Below are 17292 nucleotides of genomic sequence, written 5' to 3' on the forward strand. Positions count from 1 at the left end.
AGCCTGCACCCTGCTCTTACCATACATCCTCGTGCATGTGCTCCCAAAAGCATCTTCAAATACCCAATCACTCTGGAGGAAAATACTAACATCTTTATTAAAATTCTATTAAGCACTTGCAGGGTGGCTTCATCTTTCTGAAGGCCATACAAATACTCATGGAAGCCTCACAACATCCCTGTGAGGTAGGTTTGTCTTATGTAATTATGTGACTGTTTCATAAATAAAAATGATGCTGTTTAAATAATCAATGATTATTTGAAGATGGTGACTTTGATTTCCCTTCTTAGGCATAAAATGTGTCGGTTGCTACCATGTATTTCCAGCACATCTAAGATGCAGAATGGTGTAGAAAAGTAATGGGAACAATCGGATGTAACTCCAAACCAGGGGTAAACGGGTTAAAGTGCAGTTCTAACCTGAAAACTTACAATATAGAAAACAGCATCAGGGGCTTTAAAGGCTGTAGGATCTCAGTGGCCCCTGGTCAGATCCTGCCCAATTGAAAAGTGACAAAGGCTGTTTGAATGGACAACTTTGCAAATGAATGTGTGACAAACCAAGGGGTCCTCCTGGTGTATGGGACTCTGAACACCACTGACCTGCCCTAGCCCAGCAGTTCCCACAAGAGGAGAAAGCAGAGGCCATGAGGGATCTTGCAGCTTCTGGCTGCCTTCGGGCTTATGGGGAAGGGCATCACTGACATCACTATCTGAAAAGATATGGCACAAAGGCCAAAAAGTGGTCTGGGCTGTAGAGCAAGCAGCTAGGCCAATGCAGAGACATGAAAGCCCCAGGTGCCTTTGCACCACAAATCTCAGAGCAGAAGTTGGAAGGAGCACAGGGAAGTCTGTGGTGATTGTGGTGATCTGAAGTGATTCTGTCTGAAGCAGAAGATATTTCTTTGTTCAAAGGGTTCCAGCCTGCTCCCATAGCATGCAAGGTCAGGACAGGTTTCTTTCAAAGGAGACGGCAGAAACACCTTCATATGCTGTATTTCAGCATGGGTCTACTAAAGTAATGGTGACTTACATTTGCTTTCATTTCACCACGGTAGTTGCACAGGAACAAAAGCTTCCCTACAGAGCAGTGACATCAAGGGCTTCTTCATGCCCTCTGAAAAGTACACGCTGCAAGTAGCAGAGGGAATAAAATCAATGTCTCAGGTTTTTTTTTTCCTCAGAGTCTCCAGGAGCTACATCCCCCCCATGTCAAAGTACATTGTGGCTATATTTCATGCAAATGCTGCAATGTGTTTTCCATGGGCACATCCATTCATGCACAAGGAACTTGGTCTGAACCACCGAGACTCTGCATCAGAGAACATCAAAGCTTATTGCAAATGCTGTCCAGGGTCAGATCTCTGCGTGTGTGTGTGTGTGTGTGTGTGTGTGTGTGTCACTTCCTTGAAGAATTCCCAGCTACTGAGGATGTCTTGGAGGAGGTCATGCTTGTGTGACTCTTTTGGGAGCCTGCTGGCTGGGAGGGTGGTTTCTTTTTGATCACTGGAGTTTCGTTCTTGTTTTTAAACACCTTATTGGGGTCCAGCTTGTTCACAAAGGAATCGGCTTCTTCAGAGAAGAGAGCTGTGTTGATGGTTATGGGTTTATACATGTTAAACCATTGCTGAAAGGCAGGATGGTGGGGAAGGAAAAGATTAAAATCAAACTGCAATTAGACTTTTCCACCCTGTTCCCCCTCACCCCTGACACCTGATTTTAACCATACCAGTTTGCAGTTTACAGGACTGCACAGAGTGCCTTGTGATAAGGATACACAAGGCACAGCTACAGCTACGGTCCTGGAGCTGCTCCACATTCCAGACAGGGAAGAGAAGAACCAGACACAAGCCTAATAGTACCTTCCCTGCAGTGTAACTCCTATCAGGAGCAACTCCTGATTTAAATCACAGGAGGAAAAGCAAAGGGAGGGGATGAAACTAAACTTATTTAGATTCAGAGAAGCAGAAAAGATTAAAAAACCTTGGAATTTAAAAGTGCTTATAAATTGGAACCAAACTAGTTGAACTTCTCAAAATATAGTCTTCTCCCTCTCTTCACACATACAATAATGCAGGTTTTTTAACTCTTTACACAAAGGATTTTGTGTTTGTTTCTCTTCAGCCTAACTTTATACCTAGAGGTGACTGCAACGATTTTTTTTTTGGCTCCTAGATGCCACCACAATGTTGTGCCCTGCAGTTCTCATCTCTGGGTGTTTTTCCTATCAGTTTTCCATTGACAAAGTCAGGAAATAAAACTGTAGGGGTTATGGTATTACAAATCCCACATAAATGATCAGCAAAGTGTTGAACAAGATAAACAAAAGACCAATACTGAAACGTAGACGGCGATCTATTCATGTACCGCTTAATGGAAAACAGCTTTAAGATACCACCCTTGAAGACCTTTAAAAATGATAATGGTTAACACACTAGGAGGATTTTAACTAACAGAGGCTGCAAATGATTAGGGAATATATGAAACTAGGGTTTGTGAATATGCTGAACATAATAAAATATTCTGGCAGGAAAATTACAGAAAGGCAGAGCAGAGGCATATGCTAGTGTACCATGTACACAGTCTTGACAGATAAAAGTACAGCACGGTACAACAGAAAAGACACCAGAAATACAAAAAGCCAAATTCTACAGCCATTGATAGATGGGAAGTCAGCAGTGATTTTAGTGAGTGGTTCTGATGTACGCACAGGGCTGAGGCAGGACCAAGGAATGTCATGCTGCTAAGACAGCTGTCACAAAGTGCAGGGGGCTGACTGAGACCCTCCAGGCCAAGCCAACATGCACAGACATTGCTCAGGCTTATGTGCTGTGTTCGGTAGCATTGTCAGATCCATTCCCTGACCTCTCACAAGGTAGAAGCAGGGTTAGGGCTGAAGGCCCAGTCAAGCACAGAGGAATGGCAGGAGCCTCCAACTACTGGGTTCTGGCAGAGCAGAACAGCAATTTTAGTAACAATAAGGGGCTGAAATGGTCATGAGGCTGTACCTGGAGCTCTCATCTAAACACTTCTAGGACTGCTGGCATTTAAATTGCCTCTTCTGGAGCATCATTTTTATCAAGGCATCCCTTCATGACTGAGGAGGATGCAAAGGAATTCATATTCTTGGCAAAGTTTATGCTGATAGTCTTCCTCTGGACTTCTGTCTAACAGGTACCCAGACTTTCTTCTCCACCCAGAGAGCAGTGGGCTCATGGTCAGTGCTATGCCCAGAAAACTGATCCGGACAAATCTTTTGTAGCTGTGGGGATGAATGGCTTTACATCTCCCCACTTGACAGCAGTCATGGAAGTGGAGGTTGGCTTCAGAGTCAAGAAAGCACAGAAATAATGGGGGTTCTACCACCTGGTATTAGAGGTCAAAGGTAGAGCCAAACTCAGGTGAGAAAAGCAGGGTTAACACATGTTCATGAATTCACTAACACAAACAAATGACTGTTAACATGGTATAGGGGAAAGATTCACACCCCCTTCCATGGCTCACTAGGGAGGCCCACTTGAGCTTACAGGCTGCTTGCCAAAAGGAGGGAAGATGTTTTTCCAGTCTATACTTATGTGAAACATTGATGAGCTGGATCCTGCTGTCCTACCTTGGCCTGGGGGCTGACCCCATAGCTGGTGAAGGCGTACTGCCACTGTGGGAGACCCAGGTGGGTAATGAGCAGGCGGTAGTAGGCTGTGAAGGTTTTGGTGAGGAAATGCCAGTACAGAGCTCTGTCCAGGAACCATATCTCTGTGTCTGGAGAGACAACTAGAACAAACCAAACACAAATACTGTTGCTTTGCAGTGATAAGATCAACCTCTGGCCATTGTTGGGTGGGAGACACAACATACTTACCAGAAAGGTTGCAGCTTCTAAAATGCAGCATCCCTGACTAACATAGATGATTCTCCAGAGGCAGTGTGGCTTAACGTTTAGAGGATGGGGACTAAAAAGGACTGGGTTCTGCTCCCAGCCTTACTAAAAATACTCATGCAATAGCCATCATATTAATTTTTCCCACTATAAAATGTATGCAATGCTATTCCTTCCCAACCTGGGACTGATGTTCTACATGGAACACGCTTGGACATCAGCAGCTTTGTAGCTTAAGTTCAAAGTACAATTATGGCAAACATTTATCTACCGCACAAAGTAAAAAGCAACTAACTCAATCATCAGTCGTCTGGATTACTGAATAGAGTCCAGAGTCTGGAAGTCATGGGAGTGTGCGCTGCCAACAAAAACACATTTTTCAAAATCTTTCCACAGTGATCAAACATTTCTCTGCTGGTGACATCCTTCGGAGCATAAAAAGAAGTGATTTTACTTGGGAAATTGAGCTGAACACTGTCAATTAAATACACTGCCTGTCCCCTGTGCTGACATCAACACCTGTAAACAACGCTCCCTCCCCTTGCCCAGGTTATCCACTGTATGTGCTGACATCACTAAGACTGGAAGGCAAGAGGACAGGTAAGAAGTTTCTGCCTTGAAAATTGTAGTCACACCCAATAAAAGACAGAAGATAACAACCAAAGTGTTTTCTTAAGAATAGGTATATCACAATCGCACACCCCCACACAGTGAACATACGGGTATACACATACACCTACTGTGCCAGATGACAACCACTGTACAAGCGACTTGGGTATTTCAGTTATCCCTTACTAACAGCAGCTTTCTGCGTATCTGTCAGAAGGAACAGCTCAGCTTACATCTTGCACTCTGCTGTTCAACCCTTGCTGCCAAATTTTGACCTAGATGGCACGTGGAGGTGCTAGCATCTGTGCAGAAGGTGGAAGAACCAGTCTAAGTCTGTCTCAATCAGCTCAAGACCTTTTTTACCACCTACCCTTTGCTTCTAAGCAGCATTACACCTTTTCTCATAAAAATGTAAGGGAATTGTTCTGAGACATGCAAGTAACCAGAGCTATGCTAGTGGCTGAGCTATAGCCTTCTGCATTATTTCCACATGACTGTCTGTAGGTCATACATGAATGCTTTCCTGTTTCATTATGCTACACATCCAGAAACTGTAACTCAGATTCAAACATTAAAAGGAGGGAAAATGTTAGCTCCAGTTAAGTCTCTGTAAGGTTTAGCTCCTGACTTCAGTGGAGACAGGATGTCCCAGTAAATGTTCATCTACAAATGGCAAAGAAGATCAGAAATATAAGGTGATCCTACGCATGCGGCCTCCAGGTACAATCCAGAACAAGAGATGGCTAACTTAGCTCTTTTCAGTCTTACCTGGTTTAGCGTGCTTATAAACAAGACAAACTTTCCCATTCCCATTGCATGGGTCTAATTCAAAGATAAGACTACGAGAATCAAAGTGTGGCTTTTCTGGTTTGTCTCCATCACCTGAAAAGAGAAAAAAGTCTTCATGAAACACGTTTGGAAAACTGACTGTGACTCAGCTGCCAAAGGTCAATCTATTTGATACTTATGAATAAATCAGCTGAGGAAGAACTAAACTGAACTATTATATTTATGCTTCTTGGAAAGGATTAAGTTCCCAGTGATAAAAAAAAAAGGTGAGAAAAATTTTAATTGCCGGTAGGAAAACAAACCAGAGTCAAAATCTGATGGCTGAAAAAAGTCATCAAGCTGCCTTCTAGTCCTTCCCTGGCATAAAGCAGAATCAGCTTTACAGATGTCACTCCCGAGAGGCATTTGTTTAATCTTGTCTTACAGTCCTCCAGTGTTGGAAATGCCACAATCTCCAGGCAGTCAACCCAAATCCATTGTTATCACTTAGAAGTTTTCCTCATGTGGATCCTTGCTGCATCTGAAGCCCATTACTTCTGTTCTACCCACCGCCTCTTTTCTTGCCCTACTTTCCTTTTTTCTAAGGAGGACAGGGAGAACAGTTTATTCTTTTTCTCTTGGCAGTAGACTTTGATGAACTTGGAGACATATACATTTCTTCACATATTCCAGTGTAACATCAGCATCCTCCTCATAAGCCACACATTCTGACTTGTATCCAGCTTCTGACCCACAACCACCACATAGCCTTTCTACAGGACCATTTTGGGATTGTGTAGCTGCAAGTTCTTGCAAAGTATTGTTTTGAATTCTAATGATGCTGAGGAAGAAGGGGGACACTAGAGCTGTACTCTTCAGAAGAGCTTTTCATGGAAGTCAGTATGAGAACATTGGTGGGGACATAACTTTTTCTCAGTGTTCCTTGTAAGTGTATCAGTGGAGGTCTGAGTGGCTAAATGGAAGCAGAATTTGGCCCATTTCATTACAATGTCTAGAAGATCAGGACTGCAGCCAAGCTGGAATGTGCAAAAAGAAACTTTCAGCCACATTTAGAAGCTACAAGGGCTATAAAGATTCAGAGATAAGACTGAAATCAAGTAGGTATTTTTTAAGGAGTCAGCACGACACCTGGCTCTGTTCTTATCTTCTTACTTCTTCCAGCTCTGAGAAAAACAGTGGGCTTTTTTTTCTTCTTTTTCTCTCCAAACTGCAGGATGCCCATCATTTCTAGTCAGTCTGGAAACACACATTTTCCAGTGTGACCTCATACTTATATGTATTTATTAGAGTTATTTTTCCAGTTCCAAAGAGCGTATCCAGCTGTCTGTTCACTACCAAGACAAAAACTGTTATCTTTTGTTCATGTAACACCATAACCACACAAAAGACTTCAGAAGCTGTATCACTGGAGGAAGCCTCAGTTAAAAATTTAAATAGGGAAGAGGCAGAACAGGGGGTCTACCAGGCTGTTAAAAGTATGCAAATAATCCTAGCGACTAGCAGCATTAACATTCCCCACAAGATTCACAGCATACAGGTCTACCTCTCAAGGCTGTAGGGGCCTAATAGGACATATAGCAGATCTGGCCCAGGATACAAAGAAAACCCCATCTACCGGGAGTGACCTTTTTTGTTGCTATACCCCTGTCCTATATCCTAACACTACCCTAACAGAGCAAAAGGGATGAGACAGAGCACCTTTTCTAGCTTGTTAACAGAGCCTTACCTTCCTCGTCTGTGTCATCTTCCAGGTCAGCAAGAGTTGGTGCATTAGGCAGAGTGTACATAGAGGAACCCCCAAGGCGACATAGCTTCGAGACACTATTTATCACCATGGAGCCCAGAGGCATTGGAGTACCTGCAATAAGACCAATCGTTGATCTCATGCAGTGTCAGGAAAGCATAGGAGGTATTGCTTTTGCTCCAGAGCTGTACAGGTATGAGAATTACACTGCTGGCTAAGCCTGTGGTGCAGATGTTAGTCCAGTCCTGTGAAAATGGCTATTAAAAATCCTGGCTAGCTACAGCCACCTCCTCAAAACTCCTTTTCCTGCTTGCTGTCCTTCCTACCAGAAACCACCCCACCCATTCACAGCATATTGGGCAGCTTGTCCTCTTCCACCTCATGTACCTGCTCAGGGTGCATCCTCTTGGTTGCCACTCCAGCACAGGCTTTTGTCAGTGTGTCAACATGTGGGTGTTCCTGAATGAATGCTTGAGGACTTGTCACTTGTCTCACCTTTTGAGGACTAGTACTGTTACCAGACATCAAGTCGTCAAGCACCCTGTTCAGCCACTGTGTCAGTGTGAAGGGCCTGAGAGGGCACTATTGGATGCTTGCTCAAACAAGACAGTTATGTCAGCTGCCTTGGTCTCTGTGCACTTGTGTGCCCTGAAAATAAGACTCTTCAGAGGTCACAACACACTAAATCCCACTTGGGGGATGGGACTCAGTGCTGGTGCTAGAGCCCTGATGTCAACTGTCTCTGAAATGAAATCCCACTTGCTGAGGAAAACCCTGTATTTAACACCCGTCTCCAGAAGCAAGCAGTGTCTGCAGCCCAATTTGACAACGTCACTTGAAGGCAGCAAGAGCCAGGATAATAGTTGCAGGGCTCCAGTGCAGAGTGAACAAGCTGCCTGATTCTTGCCAAACAAGGATGGATGATAAAGCTTGGTCCTGTTCTCACTTCCACCACTGACTCCAGAAATAACTCCAGTGAATGGACTTTAGGTGGTGGCAAGCAGAATCAGGCTCTGGCACGTACATGTAATTTCAGTGATAAAGAGACATTATCAGAGGCTGACTCTTACTGCTGCTTTATGATAGGATAATGTGCTAGAGCAGCTTCTTTCTCCATGAACTACAGATGGACTCTAGGTATGAGATTTAAACTACATACCTAAATCTGAGTGTCAACAGATGGCCAGTGTATTACAGAATGGTATTTATGTCATAAAGACTTGTTTGGTTTCTAGCCAGTGTTCAGTGTACATGTGTCTTCTGTGGAAGTTCAGCACATGCAATAGGCTTTGCCCTGTTGCATCAGGATGTGCAGTCATATTTTTTTTCCTCACCAGGACATCTCTAAAACTGTCTACAATCCCATGCAGAACTGCACTCACTTATTAAATCAGAGGTCAGTTTTCCGTAGTCACTGATCAAGCTGCCTAGCAGAAGAAAATTACTTCATTTTTTTGCAAGTTAAGGAATGGTGCTAATTTTTCATTCAAAATGACCTGGTGCATGTGCTTTTGCTCAGACTAATACTGGATGCTGACAGGTGTGTACTGACCATGCAGAAGGTAAGTTTGAAATTAAACAGATTCTGCAAAGGAAAGACTGGCTGCAATGAAATGAGGCTACTGGCTCACCATCAGTCTTCACACTCCAGGTCATCTGGAAGCCATCGGACATCAGATAGAAGTTCTTTAAATCCTCTGGCAATATGCAGGAGTTTTTCTGCAAATCACAATCAGAGTGTTACGGGAAAATGCAGAACGTGCCTCAAACCCAAAGAACAACTGAATATTGGTATAGAAATATTTGCTGCCAAATATTTTGCTCAACTCCAAGATGACTCAAATCAGCTCAAATATCTCATCCTAAAACCTTGAGAGGAAACTGCATTATTTCTTGGGTCTATGCTACTGTATTAACAAAGATGACTTGGGAAAACTTCACAACGAGCAGTCAGTCATCACAAGATTATTACAGGATTGTTCCCCAACTGAGATGACATACCATCCTTTGACACTAACAGAGACTCCAAGTTCACTTACATGAGAACAATCAGCTTCTTTATATACACAGTTTACAAGAGTAGATTTTTGCTTTAAGTGAAGTCAGACTAAACCTACCTGTTCCACTAAAGCATGTATAATAGCACAAGGACTGTCTTTTTCTGAGGGATTTCAGTTCCAAGTAGATGAGAGAAGCAGAGACACACAGTCAAGCAGGTTTGACGTTTCACTTAACAAACAGTATGTGTGCAAAACCACATAAAGTCATTCTCACAAACCTCACGGTCTGGCTTCATGCCACCAAACTTCAGTGCTTGTCTGGGGCTCCTAAGCCTGTGCCCTTCTGAGCCAACAGTGAAAGCAGCAACTCCAGTGAGCTGCTGAGCAAGATTCTATGAACCAGGACCCTTCTCCTATACACACCTTTGTTGTGGAAGGAGCCTTTCTTAACTCACACTCTTCAGCTAAACAACAAAGATGAGGAAGGAAGGATAAAGGCTTAATCTTCAGAACAACAAGAAGCCCAAAGAGCTAGAGGTACCTGCAAGCCCTGCTCCTGGTGACAGGACTCCTGCAGACCAGTGACCCTCTGCTCCTGCTGATGCGTCAAGAACAAAAAATGAAACAGTACAGAAGCCTGTCAGTTTTAAGAAGACAAGCAACACGCATGACTAAATGAGTTGTCTGTTGTTTTGTTTGTAATTGTTTTAGAAAAAAAACAGACTGAGAAAGATTGAAATGAGTTCACATTTAAGGTATCGTCAAATTCAAGACTCCAAAAGAATCAGACCCCAAAACTCATGATAGCCTCCGATGATGCAGGTTCCACAATCTCTGCATTGACTTGTCCAAGGGTTGCATCACCCTCCTTGTGAAAAAGTTCTCCTAATTGCAGCCTGAACCTCCAAGCTGCAGCTTGTGGTCATTCTCCCTTTTCAGTCTCATGTGATTTAAAATCTACTCAGGGATAAGGGCACAAATAAACCCTCTGAGAATCAAGCTTTGTCATTGAACTAGGAGGGTAGACAACTTCTTTAAAACGTTGATCTGAGACCTGTTTATAATTACAGCCTTTTCTAAAAAAGGTGTATTTCCTTCATTCAGCCAATTTCGAAGACATGCTGTTAGATATGGCCTGCTCTTTGTGCAGTGAGTCTGACACTCAAAGCAAGAAAAGATAGAATTACAAACTTTAAGAACATTTATAGGTCAGTGGTGCTGTCCCTCATATAGGCTTATGCTGCCACAGATCAAGATGTTATTCAGGTAGGTATTCACAGCCTGGCCTCAGAGGCCTGAGTGGGTTTTGCAGCAATTACAGAATTTATCTGGAGAAAACAGAGCAGTCAGGTGTTAGTAGCTTTCCAACATTGTGCCTCTGAAGAAGAATATTCTGGTAACCAGTAGCTAAAGGAAACAAACATGCACATGCAGTTCACATAGCTCTGCTTCACTTGGGGCACAGATTTGTAACATCTCAGGAGATGCTGATCAGATTCTTTCCCATGTCTGCAACTTATGCATATCCAGTTATCTGCCCTGATGTTGCTTCAATGCATCTATCCAGTAGGAGTTACCTGCCAGCTGGGCATCCAGCTCCAACACTGGTCTCTGGTCATCAGTGACTGGCATGAGCAAGGGAAGGCACTGGCCTCCTCCTGTCCACATCCCCTTCCTCCCCCAGGACAAGGGCAGCCCTTCTGCCTGTTAAAGCCTTACTCACAGTCACTTTCTTTGAGCTGTCACACTCACTGTCCCCTAAACCATGGTGTATATGCCAGGGTGCAAGACCCTGAAACCCACCCACAACCTTTGCCTGCATGTTAACTTACTTTCTAAGCATATCCATTTATGCTGACAGACTGCTACTGATGAGTGCCACATATTAATGGCTTTGCAGCTTGCAATATCAGCTGCTGGTTGCTAGCACAGTGCTTTCCTAACCCAGGAAGGGAAAATCTTCAGCGGCAACAGGTACTAAAGCAGAGAATCTGATACCGTAGAAGCTTTGTTTTGAGAAGAATATCATCCTTTGACAAGAGCCTGCTGATGGCTGAGGCCCTGGTGGTACGTTTCAGGAGATTGCTAAACCACATGAACATAACTGAAGTTCTTCAAATGCCTTTAACAAACACACCTTCTTCTGTGGGTTCTTCTCAGTCCTAAATATTTATAATTTCATGTTGTGCTTTCACCACTTCCGATTTCAAGCTGTAGCTGTAAGTGCAGTGACTAGGTTTAAAACTATGAAAAAAGAAAATATGACAGACCTACTACAAAAGAAAAGTATAAATATTTGCACAGCACTTTCAGTCCATTTCAGCCCCTCCAATTTTAACTAATCTACCCCAGCAGTAAAAATACACATGGGAACAGCTCTCTTGACTTCAGTGGGTGTTCTCCTCTAAGCAGGAAAACCAGATCCATGGGGATGACAAAATACAAGATTTTAAAACTTCGACCACAGTAACCAGTTGAATACGAGCACAAACCGGGCACAGCCCAGTTTAACAAATACAGCTGATTAAGACAAGGAAAAAAATCACATCTGGATTGGCCTTCTGCTCTGAATCCTCCTTTTCTGGATGGAAAGATCAACATGTGCATGTTTCTTCAAATGGCTGCTGTCCTCACTTTATTTTAGGATTCTCCTAACCATTCTCTTTGCATGACCTTCCAAACAACGGTACAAAATAGATGGGTGGAAAACACTGCACCAGAGCAAATCTGGGGTCTACAGGAAAAGGCCTCTATATAGAAAGCTTCACTAATATCCATCTCTCCCATCTGGCAGAAAGGATTGACTAATCTGTCATATTATGCCTAACCACATGATCCTATGACTTCAAAATAGTGGTCTTCTGACAGCATAATCAGAGAAACAAGCCAACACTGCGTATTAAAAATGGCTTCACAAACTCTGTACTACCCCTGCTCAACTCTTAGTTTCCAGGGTTGTGATCTCCAGCCCCATAAAATATAATATTCCTAACAACGTGCCAGAAGTGGCTTAACCACAGCCCTGGTGAGCAGCTGTTTTCACTCCAGCCATGTGGTTACACTCATCAGTTTGTAAAACAAAATATCCCAAGTGCCCAATATGGTGTGTGAGGTCTATTTCTTTTGTTTGTTTTCCATACTATCCCCAAATAGTCTCCCAAGAAAGCACAGACCACTGAGGAAAGAGTAAAATATCAGAACCAGGGTAGCCTTGCTGTCAAGACCTGATCAGCGCTGGATCCAGAGGTAAAACACTGACATATGGCAATTCACTTAAAGCACTGTTGTAACAATGCCTCCTAAGCAAACATGTTAAAGAGACAGACAGCAATCAAAGCATGTCACTCTAGAGAGACTTCTCTAAAAAACTGAATTAGTTTTTTCCAGCTTCTGGGGAGAGAAGGAGGGGATTTATGTCACTTCTCAGGGCTTCCACATAGCAGAGCACATCAGCAGTCACCTTCCTCTCTCCCTAACGTCACGCTGTTTCATGACTGGTCTGCCCTAGCTGCAAGTGAATGCAGAAAATGTTAATTTATGTAACATCCTGAGACATTCTTCTTGCACCTTTTATAAATCTGGTCTGGGGGGGGCTCCCAGGAGATCACCTTGCTTGGATTTCCTGCCCCTAAAGGCACGGGGCCCAGACAGACCTGTCCCCCGTGGCAGAGAACAGCATTTGACAGTTCTCTCGAGGATGGTGTTGTATAGCCAATTTTTTAATCAGCATATTATGAGGCCCCACCAGAGGGTAACACTGTGTCAGAAACACTATCCACGTCCCAGAAGTCCTCCAGCGTCTCCCTGTTATGCCGCTTTAGGAAATACACCTTTCTTCATGCATTGGTTCTGCTGGATCCACTTTGCCTCTTCCCATGGTGAGGGCCACAAGGCAGGTTCAAGACGGGCAGATCCTGCGCTCCTGGGGATCGGGGATAGCAGGCTTGCCTAATGCCGAGGGAGGACATTACAAGGAGGACGGCAAGAAGGACCCTTGTGGATGCACATGCTTGCATGTATAATTTTGAGTCAAAAAAATGGCAGAAGCTATGGGAAGACTTCTAGAATAGCCAGAAACTGCTACCGCAGTTCCCACTGAGATTTACATGCAGAGACAGTTTCTAAATTGTCTCACACCGTAAGACAGTCCACAAAAGGAAAGCATCTGACTGCTTGAGGGGTTTTTTATGAATCATAAGAGTCATTAAGGTTGGAAAAGACCTCCAAGATCATCAAGTCCAACTGTCAACCCAACAGCACCATGCCTACTAAATCATGTCCCAAAGTGCCACGTCTACACATTTTTTTAACAACTCCAGGCATGGTGACTCCACCACCTCTCTGGGCAGCATGTTCCAAGGCTAGACCACTCTTTCAGTAAAGAAATTTTTCCTAATATCCAAACCTCCCCTGACACAACTTGAGACCATTTCCTCTCATCCTATGGTTTTATTACAGAAAATTAAAACTTTGTAGACAAAGTACATGAGAAGAAACAACGTGTTTCCCATGTAGAGTTGTAGACTATCAACGCTCCAGCAAAGTGATGGGCAAGGATCACTTAGAGCCAGCAGGGGCAGTTCAGACCCTGCTAACAAGCCCATTAGAGGAACAGGCATAATAACTCCCTTCATTTTGCTTGGCCTGCTGTGGTGCTGAGCTCTGAGACCTCCAGCTCCCCGCAACAGAATGCAATTTTCTATTTTTTTGAACACCAAAACACTGGTGTGAGTGACTTATTTCTCTTCTGGATGAGGCAAAAAGAAAACATGCTTCAGACATTGCCACTGCAAATACCAGAGTGCCTCCTAGCAATAATTTAGTATAACACCTACTTTTAAAAACTCCACATGGAGGGGAGCAGGGCAGTTGCTAGCCTGATTTTAGGAGTGGGAACGGGTTCATAGGACCACATACAGTTATTAGCACTGATGTTCCAGTGATCTGTTAACTCTGTCTCTACTCCCCCTCTCCATCGCTTGTGTCACTTTCTTGGGGAAAAGATAGCATCTTGGTAGGTCTAAATATCAGGAAACGTGAAAAAACTGTCTGGTTTTATTAAAATATTTTTAACTCCTTGTAAGTTTTGGGTAAGCAGTGCTACCCATGTAAACACTCGACAATCATATACCTTAAACATTTTTGCAAGTGTGCTTATTTCCAATACAATATTCAGGACTAACTTCAGGTTTCAATTCCTGAAGTGTGAGACTTAACAGCTCTTTCTGCCTCTATAGAAAGCCTTGAGAAAAAATCTCTTCTGCCCTCCTACTGTCCTCATGCATCGTTTCCTGTCACAAAGCTCACCTTCCTCTCCAAAGCCTCATGGCAGCTAATGAACATTCAACAAGCTGATCTAAGATTTTAAAACTTCCATCTCAGTGTCCAATTAAATACTAGCACAAACCAAGGGCAGCCCAATTTAACAAACACAGCTGACGGAGATGAAAAAAAATACACATTGCCAGTATTACTAGAATAAAATTTTAGTAATTCATAATTTAAAAAAGGTTGATTTTATTTTAAGAGTTTCTGAATACTATAGATTTTCTCTAAGCAGAAATATCTTTCCCTTGCAAAATTGAAATAGGACTGGAAAAAATGCCTCTAGAAAAAATGTAAAAAAAAAAAAATATCTTAAGAACAGGTCTTATTTAGTGAGTCTCAATGAAATGAGAGGGTTTTTTGGGAAAAAGAATGTAGTTTTGGGAATAGTTTGACTAGTTTTCCCTACCTCACACAAAAAGCCCTGCAAATACTTTCATAACCAAAGACATAGGGGAGAGTTAAAAATACAGGCTGTGACAACATCTTGTTAAAATCGCAACTATGGAGAATTGGTTACGTGCATAAGTATTGCCACCTAGTGGCTACAAAAAATAAAAAACTGATAAAAGTGAGCATCGGGTACACATAAACTTGTATTCAAATCCAAGCAGGATGAATTTGAGGAAAAGTGAGGTGCAAGTTCGTCCTGGAAGGACCTTGTGAGGTACTGAGTGCTTTGCACTTAGTCATCACTGCACAACATACCGCAGTTGCATGGATTGTTTCGGGTATCAGACTTCATCTACTAAGCTCAAGAAAAAAAAATATCTTTAATTTGAGAAGGGTGATCCCAGGTTTTGTCAATGCAACTGGAACCAAAACCAAAGAAATAGATAGTGAAGTCTGTGAAGGACTTCATTAGCAGTCCGGCTCAACTGTACCTACTTAACTTTTACCATTTACTTCCACAATTAACTCAGTCCATCATGGAGGTAGGGGGGGGAGCTGAAGTTTTGTTTTGACATCTTTGGAGTGAAGTGCTTTGGCCACAGCATTTCAAAGCTTGGCTTTATGAGAACAGCTCAATTTTGAAACAAACCCAATTTAATTTGGAGGAGTAACAGCACCGGAAAATGAGAGCAATACAGCGTTCAGGAGAAGCAGTCCTCTGCGCTCAAGTGAAGAATGAGCGAACGTCACGCTGCTGCTCCCAGACCTGAGCTGGCTCACAGTCAGGGTGCCTCAGACTTTCCAGCCCAGTTAATCCAACACCTGAACAACAGCTACAGGAAATCAGGAATTGGTTCACACGAACCTGAAAAACCGGACATTTCTGCCTGACCACAGTTGCTGGCTACCTTACAAGTTTCAGTACATAACACAGGTTTACAGCACATACATTCTGACCTGGCTTTATAAATTGATAAATATTACTAATTGGGATAGGGCGTTACCAAAACTAGTGCAAGATTTTTCCCTACTATTTAGGCAAGGCGTCATCCAAGGGGAAGTTATCTGATGTAGTGGTAACAAGTGCAGTCTCTGGGAGCTTGTGCGTTAGGGCATAGCCAGGGTTGGAGCAGTGGGAGGATGATTCACTCAACTCCATCCTCGGCCATGCTCCTTTCCAAAGGCCAGTCAGTTTCTACCATAGAGTGATACCTAGAAAGCAGTTATTCCCCCATGGTCATGGGATTGATAAACACATGTATACTAAGAAGAGGACTAAAAATGCCATCTCTGCCCACCAGAGTCACATAACAGTATTCAGGAGCCCTCTGGTCACAGAGTCAGATGCAGTGAGGTCAGTGGAGTCAAGGTAACATGTCTTTCATAGTCTTCTACAACAGGCAATGGGACTTGCCTTGGCCAGAAGATTGGGTCGGTTAGCCAAAGATGAGGTCCAAGTAGGGCCTATGAGAAATGGAAGTGAATAGCTGAGACTGAAAAGACACACAGATAACTGGAATGAACCGAGTGGCTCAGTGGTATTTTCCAACTTGAGGCCTTTACCTTTAATGGCCATGAATAATAAAGAGCTGTTCCATTTGTTTGAAAGGGAGTTGGAAAATTGTTTCAGACCTGAGTCAGAACAATGTTTGCTCTCCACTGAGTCACCACTGTTGCTGCCTACTAGAGTTATGTGATTTCTTCTTAGAGTTGTCATTCTGAATATACACACACTGATGAAGTTTCTCTAACAGATCAGGTGCGTGTGATTGATAGCCTAAAAGACAGAGTAATACCTGATAAAAAAAAAAAAAAAAAGTCTGTTTAGGCTCCACTGTGCATCAGTCTTGCTAACAGGCTGCTTCACAAACAAACACAAGGTAACCATTGCATTGACATTCTTCATGGACTGCTGTACATTCGGACTGACCTCACTGCAGTATTATCACAAAAATACTCACTTGTTCCCATGAAATGATTGTGTGGCATTCAGCTGGCTCCTTTTCCACAAATGTCACCTCAGCAACTCCTGGAGAAGTCTCTAAAAGGAAAAGAGGAGCATGTCTGCAGCTGGCACGGGTGACACCAAGCACTGAGAGCCAGACAATTTTGCAAGCTAACCTGAATGACAGCTGGGGAAGAGGCATTAATGACTGCAAGCGTGCTGGTGACTGAGCAGTCACTTTCTTTTTTGTGTGTAACTGTACTCAACATGTCTTGGCATGAGGATGCCTAGGGCTGCATAGGACACCATCCTTTGACGGTTTTTATAGATACATATACACATATGCACACAAATGTCTTGTATTCAAGGTGTGATCTTTTGCAGAGGATTCATAGAAAAATCAGCCATGGGTTCCTGGAAAAACTCTAAAAGGGAGATGAATCTTTCTTTGTAAGCATGCCGTGCGATTTCAGTTGGGTAGGATACAGTCAGCTTGACACAAGATGTTGTGCAGTGTTGCTGCGAACTGCTAGCAACCGTACTTCACAAAGTCGGGCACCCTTCAGTGCTGGATTCAGTGGGTTTGAACAGATGCAGAATCTGATCCTGCT

The 17292-nt window shown here is 43.2% G+C and overlaps 1 protein-coding gene across 1 annotated transcript in view; it reads right to left on the reverse strand.

The window, feature by feature from the left end:
* Positions 1 to 71: 71 nt before the first annotated feature.
* Positions 72 to 17292, reverse strand: part of TPGS2 (tubulin polyglutamylase complex subunit 2) — a 17991-nt gene continuing 770 nt past the window's right edge. Inside the window, exons 2-8 of the mRNA XM_035889851.1 lie at positions 16698 to 16777; positions 9560 to 9616; positions 8650 to 8737; positions 7001 to 7132; positions 5254 to 5367; positions 3610 to 3770; positions 72 to 1626 (exon numbers count right to left, since the gene is read on the reverse strand). Of these exons, the coding sequence (XP_035745744.1) occupies positions 1399 to 1626; positions 3610 to 3770; positions 5254 to 5367; positions 7001 to 7132; positions 8650 to 8737; positions 9560 to 9616; positions 16698 to 16777 (860 nt within the window). The 3' untranslated portion in view covers positions 72 to 1398. The remainder of the gene's footprint in view (positions 1627 to 3609; positions 3771 to 5253; positions 5368 to 7000; positions 7133 to 8649; positions 8738 to 9559; positions 9617 to 16697; positions 16778 to 17292) is intronic.

This window comes from Egretta garzetta, unplaced genomic scaffold (genome assembly GCF_000687185.1).
Source record: "Egretta garzetta isolate BGI_Z169 unplaced genomic scaffold, ASM68718v1 scaffold702, whole genome shotgun sequence".
In the NCBI taxonomy this organism is placed as follows: Eukaryota; Metazoa; Chordata; class Aves; order Pelecaniformes; family Ardeidae; genus Egretta; species Egretta garzetta.